Source organism: Archocentrus centrarchus, unplaced genomic scaffold (assembly GCF_007364275.1).
Source record: "Archocentrus centrarchus isolate MPI-CPG fArcCen1 unplaced genomic scaffold, fArcCen1 scaffold_45_ctg1, whole genome shotgun sequence".
Classification (NCBI taxonomy): domain Eukaryota; kingdom Metazoa; phylum Chordata; class Actinopteri; order Cichliformes; family Cichlidae; genus Archocentrus; species Archocentrus centrarchus.
In genome coordinates this window covers 880,315-898,700 of record NW_022060271.1, presented here as the reverse complement: position 1 = coordinate 898,700, position 18,386 = coordinate 880,315, and the positions used below count along the sequence as shown (strand labels likewise).

Here is an 18,386-nt window from a genome sequence, read left to right as displayed (position 1 = left end):
CCACAGTAGCCACATGTCTAAGACAGCCTGCTGTCTGCAACATTGTGCTGTGTCTCATGATACATTCTTGTAGAGCATCCAATGTAGCAGCATTCTCAATCTGAAAGACAAAGAGACATACCCAACACAGTAAATAACCATGTGTTAATCTTGACCATTTTTATTTAGTGACATATATAGCATGCTGTAACCCTACAATACCATAAATTCATAATTTTGCAAATGTATATGTGTGGGAACTAGACATCATCATTGAACAGTGCAGGAACTATGTTAAACTCTGTCCTACCACACTGGATTTATGTTATCCCCACCTCTCGCAAAGCTTTCCCTATTTCTTCATCAGTTATTAAATTAACTGTTGGTTTGACTGAAGGCTGGCCAGCAAGATACTGTACAAGATCTTCTGACAGGAAATGGGGTCCCGGACCTCCATGTACAACTGAAACTGCAATCATCTTTCCTGCCAGGAAGTATTCATCCTCCCTAACAGCTGTGAATGAATTCATATTGTAAAATGAAAACATACATTATTTACTTTAAGATATTAGGGGGGGGGGGGGGGGGCATTCTGTGTCACATATGTTTACTAATAATTAACCATCCATTAGTATAGCACATATCTAACCCTATGCATACCATTTGCATTGTAGACCAAGAACCTATGTCCCTCTGGTCCATCAAAAATTGGCCGGTCTTTCAGGTGCTTCATTAGCAGAGTTAAAAATTCTCGTCTCGGACCACCTGTGTCAATCCCTTCCTCATAAACACCTGCATCATCGGTAAATCTGACCAGCATGTCACAGTTTTCAGAATATGATGAACGTCTGAAACCTCTGACAGCTCCCTCCCAAACATTAGCCCTCGAGATGTTGAACCTGCTGACTCTTTTGTGATCAATAGGAAGCGACAGGTTTGCTACAATTTCAGGTAGTGTTATGTGCATCTCAATCCTGTAAAGACAAAAAGTGATTCAATTAAAGAATATCCCAGACAGTGCACACTTTTACAACAATTATTTAAATCAACAATGTTGTACAAAGAAAAAACTGGTATGCCACAGTTATAAGATAATTTTACACTGTGTGTTGGAAATTCTCCACATTGACAAGGACCAGCTCCTCATCCTCGTCCTCAACACCTGGTGCATACAGATCTGTGTATTTACTGTTGAAAAAATTAAAATTTTCATGTTAAAATGTATAACACACACAAATTTCTTGGCCATTTTTTTTTTTTTTTTTAAACCTGTAGCAGCTCTTGTCTGGATTTGTTTCAGAAGGATCCTTATCCTCAGCAAAAGATATCTGAAAAACAAACTACAGTGACCCAAACAACAACACTAAAAAATGACAGGCTGCCACAGTCTACCCCATTACCTGTCCTGGCTGAATTGTAGCTTGATGTCCCAGTGCATCTCTTAAACACAATGAAAATAATAAAATGATTACCACAGTAGTCATAAGAATGTAAACAAATACATGACAGATTCCTCTTGGTTGATAAATCATTAGAAAGGTCCTCTCTCTGTGAAAAAGGCTAGATGCAAAAATCTACTTACCTTTCATTTTCAGACTTATCTTTGGGAGTACTTTGTTTTTGTGGTTCAAAAACCTGTGAGGAAAGTGCATAAATTTATCAGCAGTTTCTAATAGCTTCAATAACAGTTCCTTTACCATATATAAAAATTATGAAAATCATCAAATAAATAATTGATAATGTACCACTGTGTCAGCTTGATTGAACTCAGCCCTGCTCCTTGATGTGATGACAATTTCAGAATCAGAGTCTGAGGTATCATCCACTGCTGTAAAAACAAACAGCTGATCATGTAGATACTGTAGATGTATCCCTCAGCAGAGTAAAATAAGTAAAAATATTGAATCTTGACATCCACTAACCTCCTTTAAAATGTGTTTCAAGGCAAATGAAAAATGTGATTCTGGAATATGGCCTTCCTAGTTCCTTTTTATAGTCTGCCAATTTGAATGGCCTTTCTGATCCTGGCACATGGACTACCTCTGAGCAGTCTGGATACAACAGGATGTACTGCCCTTCTTCTATGTCCTTGTTAAATGTTCGCATTTTCTTGACAGCTTGTTGCAGTACCTCAGGTGCTTCTACCTCTGGGTCTACAAATAACGGGACTGTTTTCCCTCTTAGAGGTTTTAAATCAGTTCCACTTGGCACCATCAATCCAATGTTTATCTATGACAAAGATGATATTAATTTCATGTATTCAACAAAGGTAAAAATTAAAGACAATACATACGTTTGTGTTTCTATGGAGAATGTGGTGTCCCTCCATGGTCTGATTTGTGCCACCACAGTTTCACAGTGAGCCGAATCAGACAGTCCAGTACTGATTACACGATCAGTACTATACAACTTACCTGGACCTGTTTTCGTTCTTTAGCCCGATGTCTTCCTCTAGGCCCGTAGTTAAAAGACTGACGCTCTTTGGACTTCGAACTTCGGTATTCCAGGAACTGTTTATATGACGGGCAAGGTTTTTCTGCTGAAATTAACAAAGCTCTGTCTCAAAAAACAAAATAAGCTAACCTATGACACTAATAGCTTTCATTCGTATTGGCTACTTCAGATAGCGAGCGCTATGCTGCACTTACTTTGTTTAGCATTATCCGGCTGTTGACATATCCCCTGTGCCTCTGGACCTTCCGTCTGTTCTGTCCCATTTAAAAACTCTAAGGACCGTCCACAAGAAAAACAAAACCGCGTTAATCTACTCATATGTGCCCCACAAAACGGGCAAAACATCACTCGACTGCTGTCCATCTTGAGTCGAAATGCCCGCTTCCGTTATCACTTCCGGGTCAGCCTTGGAGTTAGTACCTACCCTTTCCGGTTGATTTTGCCACTTGTAAAAGTGTTTCGAGTGATGTTAATTTGTTTTCTGAAATGTTAATTTGTTTTCTGAAATGTTAATTTCTTCTGAACTTGTAAAAGTGTTTCTCGTATTGTTAATTTGTTTTGTAAAATGTAATTTTGTTTCTAAAATTTAAATTTGTTTTGCCACTTGTAAAAGTGTTTCAGATTTTGTAATTTTGGTTTGCACCTCCAGGCCACCGTACACCCCCCTTAAATCCCGCTTAATTGGAGCAATATATGTTTTAAACAAATAGAAGCACGTGAGCAGCGTGAATAAAGAGCAGTAACCAGTTTTTGTTAGTCACCATTACTATCCACTTGGGATTAAGCCAGAAAAAGGGGCCGGGCCAGAACCCTTTTACAGCAGAGACTCAGGAGATGCCGTTTACATCCCTTATGAAACAACAGTGCTCTTCACATCAACACTTCAGTGTAATAAACCTCAAAAAGAGAAAAAAAAAAAATATACATAGTTCTTGTCTACTCGGAAAACATGTTCCTCACAAAAGAAAACAGTGAAACACTTGAAACTGAACCATCTACAACCTGTTCATTCATCTCACAAATCAATCTAGCAGGGGGTATAACCCTTCTTCCAGCCCTACTGTACACTGGTTGTGGTTGTGAGTCAACTACAGTAGCCTGGGTAACTGTATTGGGCAGATCATCATCAGGGGGCATACATGAGCGGACAGGTTCAACCTCTGCTGACAATGGTCGGGAGGTTACAATCTATGACTCCCCACACTGTGGAAAATATTCCCCAGGGTCCAATGTCTCTGTCCCCCTATCAGGTTGGGGCGTTAGGTCTTTATTACTTTGGCTATTAACAGAATCGGGTCGGCTGACAACAGCACTCTGGTCACTCACATCATCCATCTGCAAGAGCCAACTGATTGTCATTGCCTCTCTGTCCTGTGCATCAACAGGAACCTCTGGGTCTACTGGTTCATCATTAGCCAACGAAGTGCAACTCGACTCAAGGTTGAGCTCATTGTTGGTCATGATGAAACTCACGGGGAGAAGGAGGTTTCTGTGAACAACCTTCTCTTTCATAGTCACAGGGTCCCTGATTGAGTACACATTGATCCCAGGTTTAATTGAAGTCACCTCAAAAACTGTTGAGTCCCATTTGTCTGCAACCTTCTGCTTTCCTTTCCCACCTCGGTTTGCGAGTAAGACTTGGTCGCCGAGAGCGAGAGGTGATCCCTTAGCTGCCTTGTCGTAATTCTCAGCTTGCCGAGTCTGCTCCATCCTGCTATGTTCTCGGGCAATACGTGCCGCGCCAGCCAAGTCACGCCTTAATTGGGCGACAAACTCACGATGGTTGACCACTGAACCATTTTGGAGAACGTGCTGGAAAACAACGTCTACAGGCAGACGTGGGATCCTACCAAACATAAGATAAAAGGGAGCAAACCCTGTGGTCTCATGTTCGGTACAGTTATAGCAAAATGTCAGCAGCTGTAGCATTTGGGGCCATCTAGCTTTCGAGTGGGCAGGTAAGGTACGTATCATGTTTTCAAGTGTCCTGCTGTACCGCTCGGCAATCCCATTCCCCATAGGATGGTATGGTGTCGTGTGAGCCTTCTTTACACCGGCCATGTCCAGGAGTTCCTTTATAAGCTTACTCTCGAAATTTGCACCTTGATCTGAATGGATGCGCTTTGGGAACCCATATATGCAGAAGAAATCATTCCACAGACGACGAGCAACTTGCTTTGCAGACTGGTTCTGGCACGGGAATGCATGTGACAACTTGGAAAAATGGTCTGTGACTACCAGAACATCCACACATCTTTTGTCGTTATATTCAGCAGTCCAGAAGTCGATACACACGAGCTCCATTGGCTCGGTAGTATGAATACTTTCGAGAGGGGCTCGGTCGCAGGGCTCAGGGGTCTTCCCGACCACACAGCGAAAGCAATTTTTAACATGGTTGACAATGTCTCGCTCCATCCCTACCCAGAAAAACCTCTGTCGAGCCAGAGAGAGTGTGCGAGCCTGACCTTGATGACCAGCTGTATCGTGGAGGCCACTGAGCACTTGAGCTTTAAGCGCATCTGGAACAACAAACTGGTTAATAGTCACATTCATTTTCCTGTCTTTCTTTTTTCTGTACAACACACCATCTCTAACAGAGAGTTTGGGCTAGTGTCTTAACAGTTTCTTCACTCCGGATGATTCACCAGCACGTTCCCCCCGTGTGGGCTTCCTGTGTCTCTGAGTGTAATAGAGAACTCTCCCCACAACTCTGTCCTGTTCCTGCAGATTGGCAAGTTGAGTCTTTGGCAAAGCAGTTGTATAGCCAACATCTGTGAGCTGAGGGATATTTGATTCCCCGACCATTAAAGGTCTCACAACCCCAGGATCACAAGCATCCAAAACTGCATGAACCTCCTGCCAGGAGAGGGAGTTGGGAATGGAAAGCAAATCACTCACAGCCCCGTCCTGACACTGGTCAACAACAAATTGACAGTTGTTTGTACACCTGAATGCATCCTGTACATTCCCATCAGCCATTCCACTAACTTGGGCTAACAGAGAAGAATAAGGCTCAGTAACAAGGCGGTGGGCAACACACGACTTCACGAATGGTTCTCTACTGAGTGCGTCTGCGATCACATTTTTAGTGCCAGGGACATAGTTTAGGTCAAAGTTGTAAGCAGCAAGTTTAGACACCCATCTTTGTTCACAAGCGTCTAACTTCGGTTTAGTCAGTATGTGGGTTAGTGGATTATTATCAGTCCACACTGAAAAAGGCCGTCCTTTGAACCAGTGGCTAAATTTATCACAAACAGCCCACTTAAGAGCTAGGAACTCCAGCCGATGCGCTGGGTAGTTCAGCTGGGCATGAGTCAGGGTCTTACTTGCAAAAGCCACAGGCCTAGCAATGTTGCCATCAGGTGGCAGTTGCGAAAGGACTGTCAAAGGAGGTGTCGACAGCTAGTATGAAGGGAGCATTAAAGTCTGGATGAGCCAGTGTAACGCTATGTACAAGGTCATATTTCAAAGACTCGAATGCTTGTCTGCACTTGTCAGTCCAGTCAGAAGGGGATAGTCTAACTAAACCCTTTTTGAACCTAGGCTTATGGCCCCTCCCCCTCTTCTTAACAGTAGGCTCTGACACCAGGTTAAACAACGGTTTAGCCGTGGCAGAGCACCCCTCAATAAAGTGGTGGTAATACAGGACCATACCTAAGAAGGATCTAATCTTCTTGGCACTGGGAGTAATGCCATCAGATTCTATAAGGTCGGCATCCTGAACATCATTAATGGCCTGTACCTTACAAGGGTCAGTTTTAACACCGTCCTCACAAACGACATGACCCAGAAGCTTCACAGAGCGCTGGAGGAATTGACACTTTCTGGGTGAGAGCTTTAGGTTGTTAGCAGCCAAACAGGAGAAAACTAACTCCAAGCCCTCCAGCGCAAGCTGTTCAGTGGGGGCAAACACCATGAGGTCATCGAGATAGCACAGGAGACTAGTGAAATTCTCATCACCGAAGATTGACATCATCATGCGCATGAATGTGGCTGGGCTGTTTGTTAGACCCTGTGGCATCCTATTATATTCATGGAGGCCAAATGGGGAAGAAAAAGCTGTAAACTTTTTGTCATCTTCATGCAGCTTGACACTGTAAAAACCTGAGGTAAGGTCCATGGTGGAAAAGAACACATTACCACCAAGCGCAGCAAGAGCATCAGTCTGATGAGGTAACGGATGTGCATCTTTCACAGTTCTAGCATTCAGCCACCTAAAGTCATTGCAGATGCGAAGATCACCGTTAGGTTTCACGACAAGGACAAGTGGAGAAGAGTACTCGCTCTGAGACTTGCGGATTATTCCGAGCTCCTCCATTTCACTCAAGGCCATTCTGAGTTTATCATAATGGCATGGAGGAACTCGCCTGTATGGAAATCTGAAAGGCTTATCATCCATCAAACGAATTCTATGGACAAAGTCTTTAGCTTCCCCACAATCCATTTTGTGTCTCGAGAATATGGAATGGTACTGCTCAATGAGGTGTAATAACTTATTTCTCCACTCCAGAGACACCTCACAAGACAAAATGTCAAGATCCTGAAGGCCAAGGCTGCTGAGAATGTTTTGAATCTCCTCATCAGACCTCACAGTGGGTTGGGAATCCTGCACACACTGAGCACATGACTGAACTCGCTCTGGTTCACTCAAGTCCTGCACAGACAAACAGGGAGACACATCTGCAAGTTTCACATTTCTCTTCAGAGTCAACGGCTTTGTTGTCGGGTTAACAACTTTCACAGGGACCCACCCATCACCACAGAGAGTAGTAACAACCCTCCCAACCAGTATTTGTGCAGGTCTTGTTCTACACCGAGTGGGCTCAATTAGGACTGTACTCCCTACAGCGGTAACACCAACAGTAGGTAATTTTGTCCACACCAAATGTTCAGACATAGGCTGGAGGGTTACAGATCTTTTCAGCTTAGATGTACCAATCGTATCAGGGAGGGTCGTAGCATCACATTGTTCGGATTGGGACAGCAGTGACAACAACTGGGGTAACTTATCACCCTAAGAAGCGGTCTGAATGGATGTGGCTGGACGGATCTCAGCTGAGCCTTTCATTTGTGTTATCAGCCATTTAATAAGATTACTTCCCAGTATCATGTCATCAGATTGGCCTGGCACAACCAAAATAGGGACAATAACCTTATAGCCGTAGACAGAGATAGTGAGGTCGTATAGGGCTGTAGGTGTTACTAGATGACCCCCACAGCCGACAATTACAAAGTCCTCAGCTGTGCTTCTCACAATATCAGGTAATGATTTAGACAGTTCAGCGTCGGTTGTTTCATTCACAGTGCAGGCCATTGAACCACTGTCGACTAGTGCTTTCATGACATGTCCACTGTCAGCAGTGACTTCAGTGTGGAATAGGTTATCAGTTTTAGAAAGTCTTTGTAGGCCCTGTATAATCACAGTTTTACCCAAAGGTACCGAGCTGCTGTCATAGAGTGATTCATAGTCAGTGTCTGTCACATCCAAGGTGGGAGGCTCACTTATCTGATCTACGCTGTCCTCCCCTGATCAATTAATTTCCCTGCTGGCCAGAGACAGAAGGGCGGCCACTTTGAGGGCAGCTGCGTCTGGAGTGCCCAGGTGCGTGGCACAGGAAACACAGTCTATTGTCACGGCAGTGAGTATATGCATCATGTGAGTTCTCGTTGCATACCGCACACGGTTTGGTGTGGAGGCCTTTAACTCTCGGGAACATAGCATTGTTACGTGACCTTCTATTGATGTTAGCCTTACTTTGGTTCTGCAACAGAACGTTTTCCAGCATAACGATCAGCTTCTCTAGGGCTGAGCTGTCAGAAGCAGGCGTGTGATCATTCGTATTTGTGGTATTAGAAGCACTTGGCCTAACATCAGCTGTATTCATCACGACTTTATTGTGTTCGTCACCCAAACATCTTGCACCCCTCTCAAGATGGTGCTCATCCAGCACCTCCTGCACTTCGCGAGCAGACCATTTATCAATGGTCTTGGACCTGAAGGTAAGAGCCAGTTCTTTGTTGGGGCAGTGTCTGATAAACATACGTGTGACTTTGACACTGGGGTTGTCAAAGGTTTTCCCTTGTTCTCTAAGACAGCCTGCAGCAGTGTCGGCAGATCTGTTCAACCTAAGCCAAAACTCATAAGGGTCCTCATTTACTTTTGGCAGTGTGGAATAAAAGTCAGCGAGGGGCACAGAAGAGCTGAAGTTGGAGCTGAAATGTTTGCGAAGAAGTCCATATATTTTACTAGGGTCACTAGCAACATCAATCTCGCCATTTCTTATGCCAAATTTCACCACATCTTTGGCTCTGCCCCTCAGATGAATGAGAATCTCCTCTGACTGATTTTCTGGTGAAATACCACTTTTCCTGATATAGTTTCTCATCGACTCCTCCCACTCATCAACAGATATTCCATCAGAGCCATCACCCCTGAACACAGGTGGGTCTTTAGGACCGTGAGCAACGAGCTGTATCTGGGAGAGGTCTAATGTATGACTATGAACTGATTCTTTCACATCAGGTGTGTCAACATTACTTTTGGGTCCATCAGCAGGTGGACTAGGTACACTCAGTCGCGTCATAATGCTGTCTGCTAACTGGTACCCGATCTGCTGCACAATGTCACTCATTTGGTTAACAAGACTCACATTTTCATTAGCAGTCTCACGTGCAGATGTACTAGTGCACACAGGTTCATTAAACTCAACACATGGTTCAAGACTTGGGGTCACACTGTCATCACTAATGTGCCTAACAGGCTCACCCAATGTAAAGGGAACTGGGGACACCTGTAGCCCACGACCCCTACCAACCCCAAAGGGTGTGTTGACATTTCGAAAACTCATGGTCAATAATGAGAATGTTACTGAGGAGACGACTTAAGGAGCAGAACAGCACAGATGTCCTCTTTGGCGAAGAAGCTGGAACAGATCAGGAGCAGAGCAGAGATGCGATGACCAGCCCGGTTCAGCAAAGTTGACGGGTCATGGCACCAATGTGACCGATGTTTCTCTGGTCATATCTCTTTGCTGCTCAATGATCCACTCTGCATCAGTTGGTTGTGACAGCAGTTTATTATCTGCACAAAATATCACAGCAAATCAGTTGTTGTGGATAGAGATCGTGTGGACACTTAGCATGAGCTCTGTTTTGCCTCGTCTCAAGCAGTTCTATGCAGTGAGAGAGCTATACTAACTTAATACAATACAATAATATTCCATCATTAATAATAACATTGACAAATTAATACGACAATAATATCACCAACTTAAATTAGTCTAGTGATCGTATAGTGGAGCAATAAAAGTTACAAAATAAAATGCAAAGGCCTATAAAATGATTTTAAAATGGAAACCAAAAAAAAAGAATAGTTTTATCTGTCTGTCACTTCTATGCCTTTTCCTTCTTATATCTAACACTATGCGCAACTCATGTAAGAAAACAAAAGAACAAGATTCTATCAGAATTATCACAGAACATTTGTATAACATTCCCAAATTGTACACAGTAACATACTGTCATATTCCAAGTTGTGTTGTGTGTTGTTTGAAAACTGCACCACCAAGTGGACAAGACGAGTGGTAGCAGGCTCGACGGACAAGTCGTAGAACAGACGCATGTATGTGAGTGCTGCGGTCCGTAATAAAGTCGACGTTATGTTATTAAGCTGGTTGTCTTCTTATGGTCACCAGAAACACTACATTGGCGACGAGGAGTAAATTTGGATGCATAGCGTGTCAGCGCCGACGTTCAAGAAAAGGGTAGGAAGCTATAACCTCCCAGAAGCTAAGCTACGCTAACAGCAATAGCAACAGACCCCTACGCACCAGGCAAGCATGGCGCACATGACTGCTCTCCCGTCCTTCGACACAGAAACGGATCCTGGCTCTGTTGGACCTCGCTGGAATAAATGGCTGCAAAGGTTTGAAAATTATACCACTGCCATGAACATATCAGGAGATGCAAGACTCAAAGCACTGTTATTACATCTTGCTGGAGAGAGGGTGCATGATATCTACGACACAGTAGCAGCAGCAGATGACAAATATGCTGACACAAAAAGGAAGTTAACCACGTACTTTTCGCCGAAGAAAAACGTCCAGTATCAGATCTACATGTTTAGAAAAGCAACACAAGAACCTGGGGAAAATGTGGACAGTTATCACACCAGACTGAGAATGCTGGCAAAGAATTGTGACTTTGCAGATGTGGAATCTGAAATTAAAACGCAAATCATACACAGCTGTGCATCATCTCAACTGCGCAGGAAAGCACTGATGGAGGAAAAACTAAGTTTGGAGGAGCTTCTTAACTTTGGGAGAACACTTGAATTGGCAGAAATGCAAGCTAGCGACATAGAAAAAGGTGCCGCAGCCACAGTTAACAAGGTGGATCAGAAGGCTTCTGAGACGCATCAAAAGAATCACAAATGGTCAGCTAAACGGCGTTCTACCAATCAGTGCAGGAACTGTGGAGGCAACTACCCCCATGCTGGCGAGTGCCCTGCTAATAAGAAACAGTGTAGAGCATGTGGCAAATTCAATCACTTTGCAAGACAATGCAGATCAACACCAAGAAACAGTAACAGAAAAGAGCCCCGACTTGGTAGTAATGCACATTTCAAGAACGTTCATCATGTCAAAAAGATTGCCCCAGATGAAACAGAAAACACCTCTTCTAGCAGTGATGATGCTTATGTTTTTGTGGTTGATGCAGATAAAGTTTCTGAGCTACCACAGACTCTGATCAAAATAAATGGCACCATTTTGTCAGTTCTGATAGACACAGGAGCCTCAGCCAACTGTCTAAGTGACACAAGCTTCGAAAAGCTAACACCACGTCCACAATTGTATTCAACTGAAACAAAGATTTATCCTTTTCGCTCTACTTCTCCACTCCCAGTGAGAGGGATTTTCAAGTGTTGTGTGGAAAAAGGACACAAGAATGCAATGTGCACGTTCTTTGTAATTAAAGGTGATGGCTTCAACATTCTGAGCTACAAAACTTCAACAGCACTGGGATTAATCAACGTGGTCACAGCAGTGTCAGCTAAAGCACAGTGTCGTACCGTTGCTGATGAGCTGGTGGAAAGTCATCCAGACTTGTTCCAAGGGATTGGAAAATTGAAAGATTTTCAGGTGAAGCTTCACATAAATCCTGATGTTAAACCTTCATGCCAGCCACATCGACGTGTGCCCTTCCACATACGCCAAAAAGTGGAGGATGAACTTAAGAAACTACAGGAGGACGACATCATTGAAGATGTGACTGGTCCCACACCTTGGGTTTCACCGATCGTCGCACCGCCTAAACCCAAAGATCCCGAAAAAGTGAGGATCTGTGTTGATATGCGTCAGGCTAACACGGCCATTGAGAGAGAGCGCCACATTACCCCGACCATGGATGATGTGGTACATGAGTTAAATGGCGCAACAGTATTTTCAAAGCTGGATTTAAGAGCTGGGTATCATCAGCTGGAGCTACATCCGGACAGCAGATATATTACCACGTTCACCACTCATCTTGGATTGAAACGCTACAAAAGACTGAGTTTCGGCATTTCGTCTGCCGCTGAAGTTTTCCAGAATGCCATCTGTCAGACCTTGCAAGGTCTCACTGGAGTGAAAAATCTCAGCGATGACATCATTGTCTACGGTGCGTCCCAGAGTGATCATGATAACAACCTCAGAGCTCTGTTTCAACGACTGAAGGAAAGCGGTCTCACACTCAATCGTGATAAGTGTGAATTCAATAAGTCCAGATTGGAGTTTTTTGGTTTCATTTTCTCTGCAGAAGGGGTTTCCGCTGATCCGAAGAAAGTTGCTGCTGTTCATCAGGCTCCCGACCCTACGACTCCAACTGAAATTAAAAGCCTGCTTGGCATGGCCAACTACTGCTCCAGATTCATCCAAGACTTCTCTTCCATCTCTGAACCTCTGCGGCAGCTCACCAGAAAAGATGTTTCTTGGGTGTGGGGTCCAGATCAGCAGACAGCTCTTCAAACATTAAAAGACAGCCTCACTAGTGACACCGTTATGTCCTACTTCTACCCAGGCCGTGATACAGAGTTGCTTGTGGATGCCAGTCCCGTTGGACTGGGTGCCATCCTATGTCAAAAAGATGAAAAAGGGGTGAAACACATAATAGCATATGCCAGTCGTTCTCTCAGTGACGTTGAGAGGAGATACTCCCAGACTGAAAAAGAGGCACTTGCTATTGTCTGGAGCTGTGAACATTTTCACCTATACATATACGGACATCCCTTCACACTAGTGACAGATCATAAAGCACTGGAAATCATATGGAACAATCCCCGATCAAAACCACCAGCCAGGATTGAAAGATGGGGTTTGAGGCTTCAGCCCTACAACTTCAAGGTGGAATTCAGAAAGGGAGCCAACAACCCAGCTGATTACATGTCTCGTCACCCGATTCCATCTCCAAAAATTGAGAGTACACGTGCTGCGAAAGTGGCGGAAGAATATGTGAGCTTCATTGCAACTCATGCCACACCAAAAGCCATGACACTTGCAGAGATCAAAGCAGAGACACTCAAAGACTCCATTCTTCAGGAAGTCAGTACTCACATTAGAGACAACACGTGGCATAAAATTGAAAAATCACAGCATGTGAACATCATGAAACACTTCCGTTGTGTCAGTAGTGAACTGACAGCATCACCAGCATCTGACGTCATTCTGCGTGGGACAAGGATAGTTATTCCCACCACTCTGCAGGAAAGAGTTGTCCAGCTCGCCCATGAAGGACATCAGGGGATCGTCAAAACAAAAGCACTGCTCAGGTCCAAAGTTTGGTTTCCAGGCATTGACTGCAAAGCAGAAGCAGCAGTACGTGGATGCCTTGCATGCCAGGCTGCCACCCCCTCCATCCAGAAAGAGCCATTAAAAATGACACCACTGCCTGAAACACCATGGCACTGTGTGAGTGCAGATTTCTATGGACCTCTTCCAACTGGAGAATATCTGCTGGTCATCATAGATGAGTACACACGTTTCCCTGTAGTTGAAACTGTGAGGTCAACATCAGCTCACACAGTCATTCCCATCTTTGACAAAGTTTTCGCTATGTTTGGGATTCCCAGAGTTGTTAAGACTGATAATGGTCCCCCATTTAACAGTGGGCAATTCTCCCAGTTTGCCAACTATTTAGGTTTCCATCACCACAGGATAACACCACTATGGCCACAAGCTAATGCTACAGCTGAAAGATTCATGTGCACCCTAGGCAAAGCGCTACGGGTGGCAGACACACAAGGAATTCCCTGGAAACAGCAGTTGAACATTTTCCTACGAGAGTATCGTTCCACACCCCACAGCACAACAGAGAGATCACCTGCTGAACTCCTATTTCGACGTGCAATGAATACAAAGATTCCATCGTTCAATAGCACACCAAAAGGATGTTCAGATTCGGCTGTGAGAGCAAGAGATGCCAAGGCCAAAGCCAAAATGAAGTCTCACGCCGACAGGAGCCTCCGTGTCACTCCACACACTCTGGCTCTTGGTGATACAGTGTTACATCGACAACCCAAGCGCAATAAGCTTACCACACCATATGATGTCAGACCATATACAGTGACAAGAATCAAGGGTTCCATGATCACAGCTTCCAGAAATGGACAATCCATCACAAGGAACTCTTCATTCTTCAAAAGCATTGTGCCACAGGTGGGTGCTCCATCAGGCCACGATGATGTCTGCAGTCAGCCTGACAACGCTGCAATGAGGAATACTCCATCGAGGTATCCCAATAGGAACAACAGACGCCCACCTGCATATTTAAAGGACTTTACTTGATATATGCATATTGATGTTATGTGGATCATGTTCTAACCACTAAATTTCAGTGCAGGTAAAGAGACGTGACACTGAATCCTTGAATCTTCCTGTTGATTCTCGTGTTAGTGTGGCTGAGCGTTCTGATGTGTTTTTTTTTTGTTCTTGGAGCGTGTTAATATATGTGACATTATGTTGAGACCCTGACTACTAATTCTGTTTGTGGAGATTGTCAAATTTATTCTTATGTTGAATAATCTGAATTTTAGCAAGACTGGAGTTGCTGGTTAAGTAAATGTTCTTTTTTGTTTAAAGCAAGCAGAGTTTGTTTATGTATTATCGGAGATAACTGAAAAAAAGGGGGTAATGTCATATTCCAAGTTGTGTTGTGTGTTGTTTGAAAACTGCACCACCAAGTGGACAAGACGAGTGGTAGCAGGCTCGACGGACAAGTCGTAGAACAGACGCATGTATGTGAGTGCTGCGGTCCGTAATAAAGTCGACGTTATGTTATTAAGCTGGTTGTCTTCTTATGGTCACCAGAAACACTACACATACCTGCACAAAATATCACAGCAAATCAGTTGTTGTAGATAGAGATCGTGCGGACACTTAGCATGAGCTCTGTTTTGCCTGGAAAACAGCACCACTGTTAGCTGCTAGCTCAGTTGATAGAATCATGGCAGATACAAAGAACTCTAACAATATCTATCAGCAAAACATGGTGAAAACAAAACAAGGAGCATAGTACACAACATAAAATAGTTAGCTTTTAGCTCTCATGTACTCTGGGATGACTCAAATATTATGTTTTGTCCACACGTATTCGCAGCCATGTTACCTCGTCTTAAGCAGTTCTATGCAGTGAGGCCGATCCACGTTCCCACGACTGCTATACAGTGCAGATATGACTGGCGACAGCAGATGGCGCTGTTTCATTCCCAATTTAGTGGGATTTAACAAAAGCTTATTTTACCTATGTTACACATATACATACACATCCACATATCTACACATGCACATACATACACACACACGCACACACACACACAATCCTGCTGTTGCTTGCAAATAATGTGTATGTGCCTCTGTCATGGAACGTACTCACCAATGGAGGCAAGAAACTGCAGTCACGCCCCCCGTGATCCAGAGGCGAACAGGGACGGACCTGATTAATATCCAACTATATTAAGTGAGACATTAATGTAGAATAAAACTATCCAGTTATGATGCTTAACTTTAATTTCAGGCAAAGCGATTTGCTGAGGAACAAATGAAGCACTGAAACAAACCAAACATCAGCTGTTATTGATCATCTGAGTGAGTTATATCTGTGCTTAACTTCCACTCAGTAGTGAAAGCCAGCGGGGGTTTGAAAAGGATGTGCCGGCAGTCGGACGTTCTCTCCGGCTAAAGGAGCCTCGATAGCCCGGTCAGCTGACAGCTAGTGAGGCGCGCTGCTGGTAGAGCAGCGGCAACGACAGCTCCGAAAACAGGAGCACTTTTTGTAATTAAGAGATATCTTGATAAACGAGCTGATATTTGAGGTTTACACATTTACATTCTCGCCTCAAAACACCTTAAAAGTTTATTTTGTGTCACAGAAACAATCATATTTCAAACTTTTTGGCCGCTTTCCTCCGCTCTGGTCTAAGCCCGCCACTCCTGACCAGCCCCGCCCCACAGATAAAACTCCGCCCCCTCATTTGAATATAAGAACATGAAATAAAAAGAGCTTCAAATGAAAAACGGGGTTAAAAAATAACATAAAATACGTGAAATACGTAAAATAGCTTTACAAAATAAAAGTTGTTTTCTCGCTGGTTGCCAGTCAGTTTTAGAATTGATTTTAAGGTTTTACTATTTGTTTCTAAGGTGCTACATGGGTTAGCACCTTCTTACCTGTCCGATCTTATAAGCCTGCAGACTCCCACTAGGTCTGCTGAGCAAATGCTCCTAACTGTCCCGAGGTCAAGATTAAAACACAGAGGTGATCTTTGCAGCTGTTGCTCCGAAACTCTGGAACAAATTGCTCCTTCATATCAGGACCTCTTCAACAGTCGACACTTTGAAAACCCATTTTTATTCTTTGGCTTTGAAATCAGAATGAGTCCTGGAGACATTAGTGATGCTGCTTTCTTTTACTTATGTTTGATTATTTTATGTTTCCTGTCTTAACTGTCTCCTTATCTTATGTTTTATAATCTTTTATTTATTTTAAATGTACAGCACTTTGGTCAACTGCTGCTGTTTTAAATGTGCTTTAGAAATAAAGTTGACTAACAGTAAAGGTGGTATTTACCTGCATTTATATCAGCGGGGTATGGAGCTATATTGTCACATTTTGACAAGTTAAATTTAGCGAACACAGAAACATCTGAAAAAAATCACATTTGAAAACAGAAATGAAGCAGCACCCTCAAACCCACAGCTGATACTTTTGATTTAGAACTTGGTCAACAGATGTTCTCTTGACACCTACAACACTGGACTCCAGTTCAAGAAGAGCGTGTTAAGTATCTTTGACTTCCTGTAACTCATGAATATACAGCTGTGTTCAAAATAATAGCAGTCCCACATCACTAGCAGAAGCTTTAGTAAAGGTACAGAAAACCAACAGACCCAACAGGCATGACGTGCATGCTGCTGATTCTGGGAAACTGAATCATTTACTGAAAGGGGCGTGTTCAATTAGTGAGGTCATTGATGATGTGAAAAAAATAGGTGTCAAACAGGTGGACCTTATTTAAGGATCAAGGCAACTGACGCTGCATATGCTGGCTGTGCATTGGTCCTTGAAAAAGAGAGTAAAATGGGTCGTTCAAGACACTGTTCAGAAGAAGAGCGTTCTTTGATTAAGACATTAATAAAAGAGGGGAAACCTATAAAGAAGTGCAGAAAATGATAGACTGTTCAGCTAAAATGATATCAAATGCTTTAAAATTGCTGCCAAAACCAGAAAGATGAGAAAAAAAAAGAAAAAAATGACTTTTTGAATGGATCGCAGAATAAACAAAGGCTCAGCCAATGATCAGCTCCAGGAGGATCAAAGAAGATCTAAGATTGACTGTGAGTACTGTAACAATCAGACAGCATCTATGTGAAGCCGAGCTACCAGCAAGAAGCCCCCACAATGTCCCATTATTAAAAAAACATACATGTGCTGAAGCGGTTACAATTTGCCAAAGAACACACTGACTGGCCTAAAAAGAAATGACGTAATCTTTTGTGGACTGATGAGAGTAAGATTGTTCTTTTTGGGTCTAAGGGCCACAGACAGTTTGTCAGACGTCCTGCAAACACTGAATCAAGCCACAGTGAAGACGGTGAAGCACGGTGGTGCAAGCATCATGATATGGGAATGTTTCTCGTACTATAGTGTTGGTCCAATTTACCAGGGATCATGGATCAGTTTGAGTACATCAGAATACTGGAAGAAGTCATGTTGCCTTATGCTGAAGAGGAAATGATCTTGAAATGGGTGTTTCAACAAGACAAAGACCCCAAACACACCAGCAAGTGAGCAAAATCCTGGTTCCAGACAACAGAATTCAAGTAATGGAGTGGCCAGCACAATCCCCAGACCTTAATCCCATAGAAAACTTGTAGGCTGACATAAAAAATGCTGTTCATGAGGCAAAGCCTAGAAATGCAGAGGAACTGTGGAACGTAGTACAAATGTCCTGGGCTGCGTTACCTGTTGACCGGTGCCAGAAGTTGGTCGACTCCATGTACCACAGATGTGAAGCAGTTATCAGAAACCGTGGTTATGCAACTAAATATTAGTTTATGAGTCTCAGGAAAGTTGAGTCTTCAAGCATTTCTTAGTTTCTACAGAAAATGTTTGAGTCTGTAAAGAAAGACATCAACACTGCTGTTTTTTTGAACATTATATTTCTTGACTTTCTGTAAAATACTGTCAAATTCAATGACTTTATCCAATTTTCTTGCTTTGGAATAGAACGTGCAGGGTCCCCAATGCATTTGTGTTCATTAAAATACAATTTATCTGAAGAATTTTGAGGTTTACTTACCTTTGCTATTATTATGAACATAACTGTAAGCCTCTGCAGCACCCATAAGCCAATAGGGTTCCGGGGTGAAACCTTCCAAATGCAGAATCTCCATCCACATAGGAATGAAACGCCCGTTCCA

General features: G+C 43.3%; 1 protein-coding gene across 1 annotated transcript; it reads right to left on the bottom strand.

The window, feature by feature from the left end:
* Positions 1 to 299: 299 nt before the first annotated feature.
* On the bottom strand, positions 300 to 1,567 carry LOC115777208 (G2/M phase-specific E3 ubiquitin-protein ligase-like). Its single transcript, XM_030725044.1, has 6 exons — positions 1,562 to 1,567; positions 1,380 to 1,419; positions 1,249 to 1,307; positions 1,081 to 1,167; positions 640 to 953; positions 300 to 493 (listed from the first exon to the last, which is right to left on the bottom strand). The coding sequence occupies exons 5-6, from the start codon at positions 944 to 946 to the stop codon at positions 300 to 302; spliced, it is 501 nt and encodes a 166-aa protein (XP_030580904.1). The 5' UTR covers positions 947 to 953; positions 1,081 to 1,167; positions 1,249 to 1,307; positions 1,380 to 1,419; positions 1,562 to 1,567.
* Positions 1,568 to 18,386: the final 16,819 nt, after the last annotated feature.

Coding starts and splice junctions, on each gene's coding strand:
- LOC115777208 (XM_030725044.1), bottom strand. CDS start 946: ATGCACATAACACTACCTGAAATTGTAGCAAACCTGTCGCTTCCTATT. Junction 494..639: donor CTTGGTCTACAATGCAAATG/GTATGCATAGGG, acceptor ATTCATTCACAG/CTGTTAGGGAGGATGAATAC.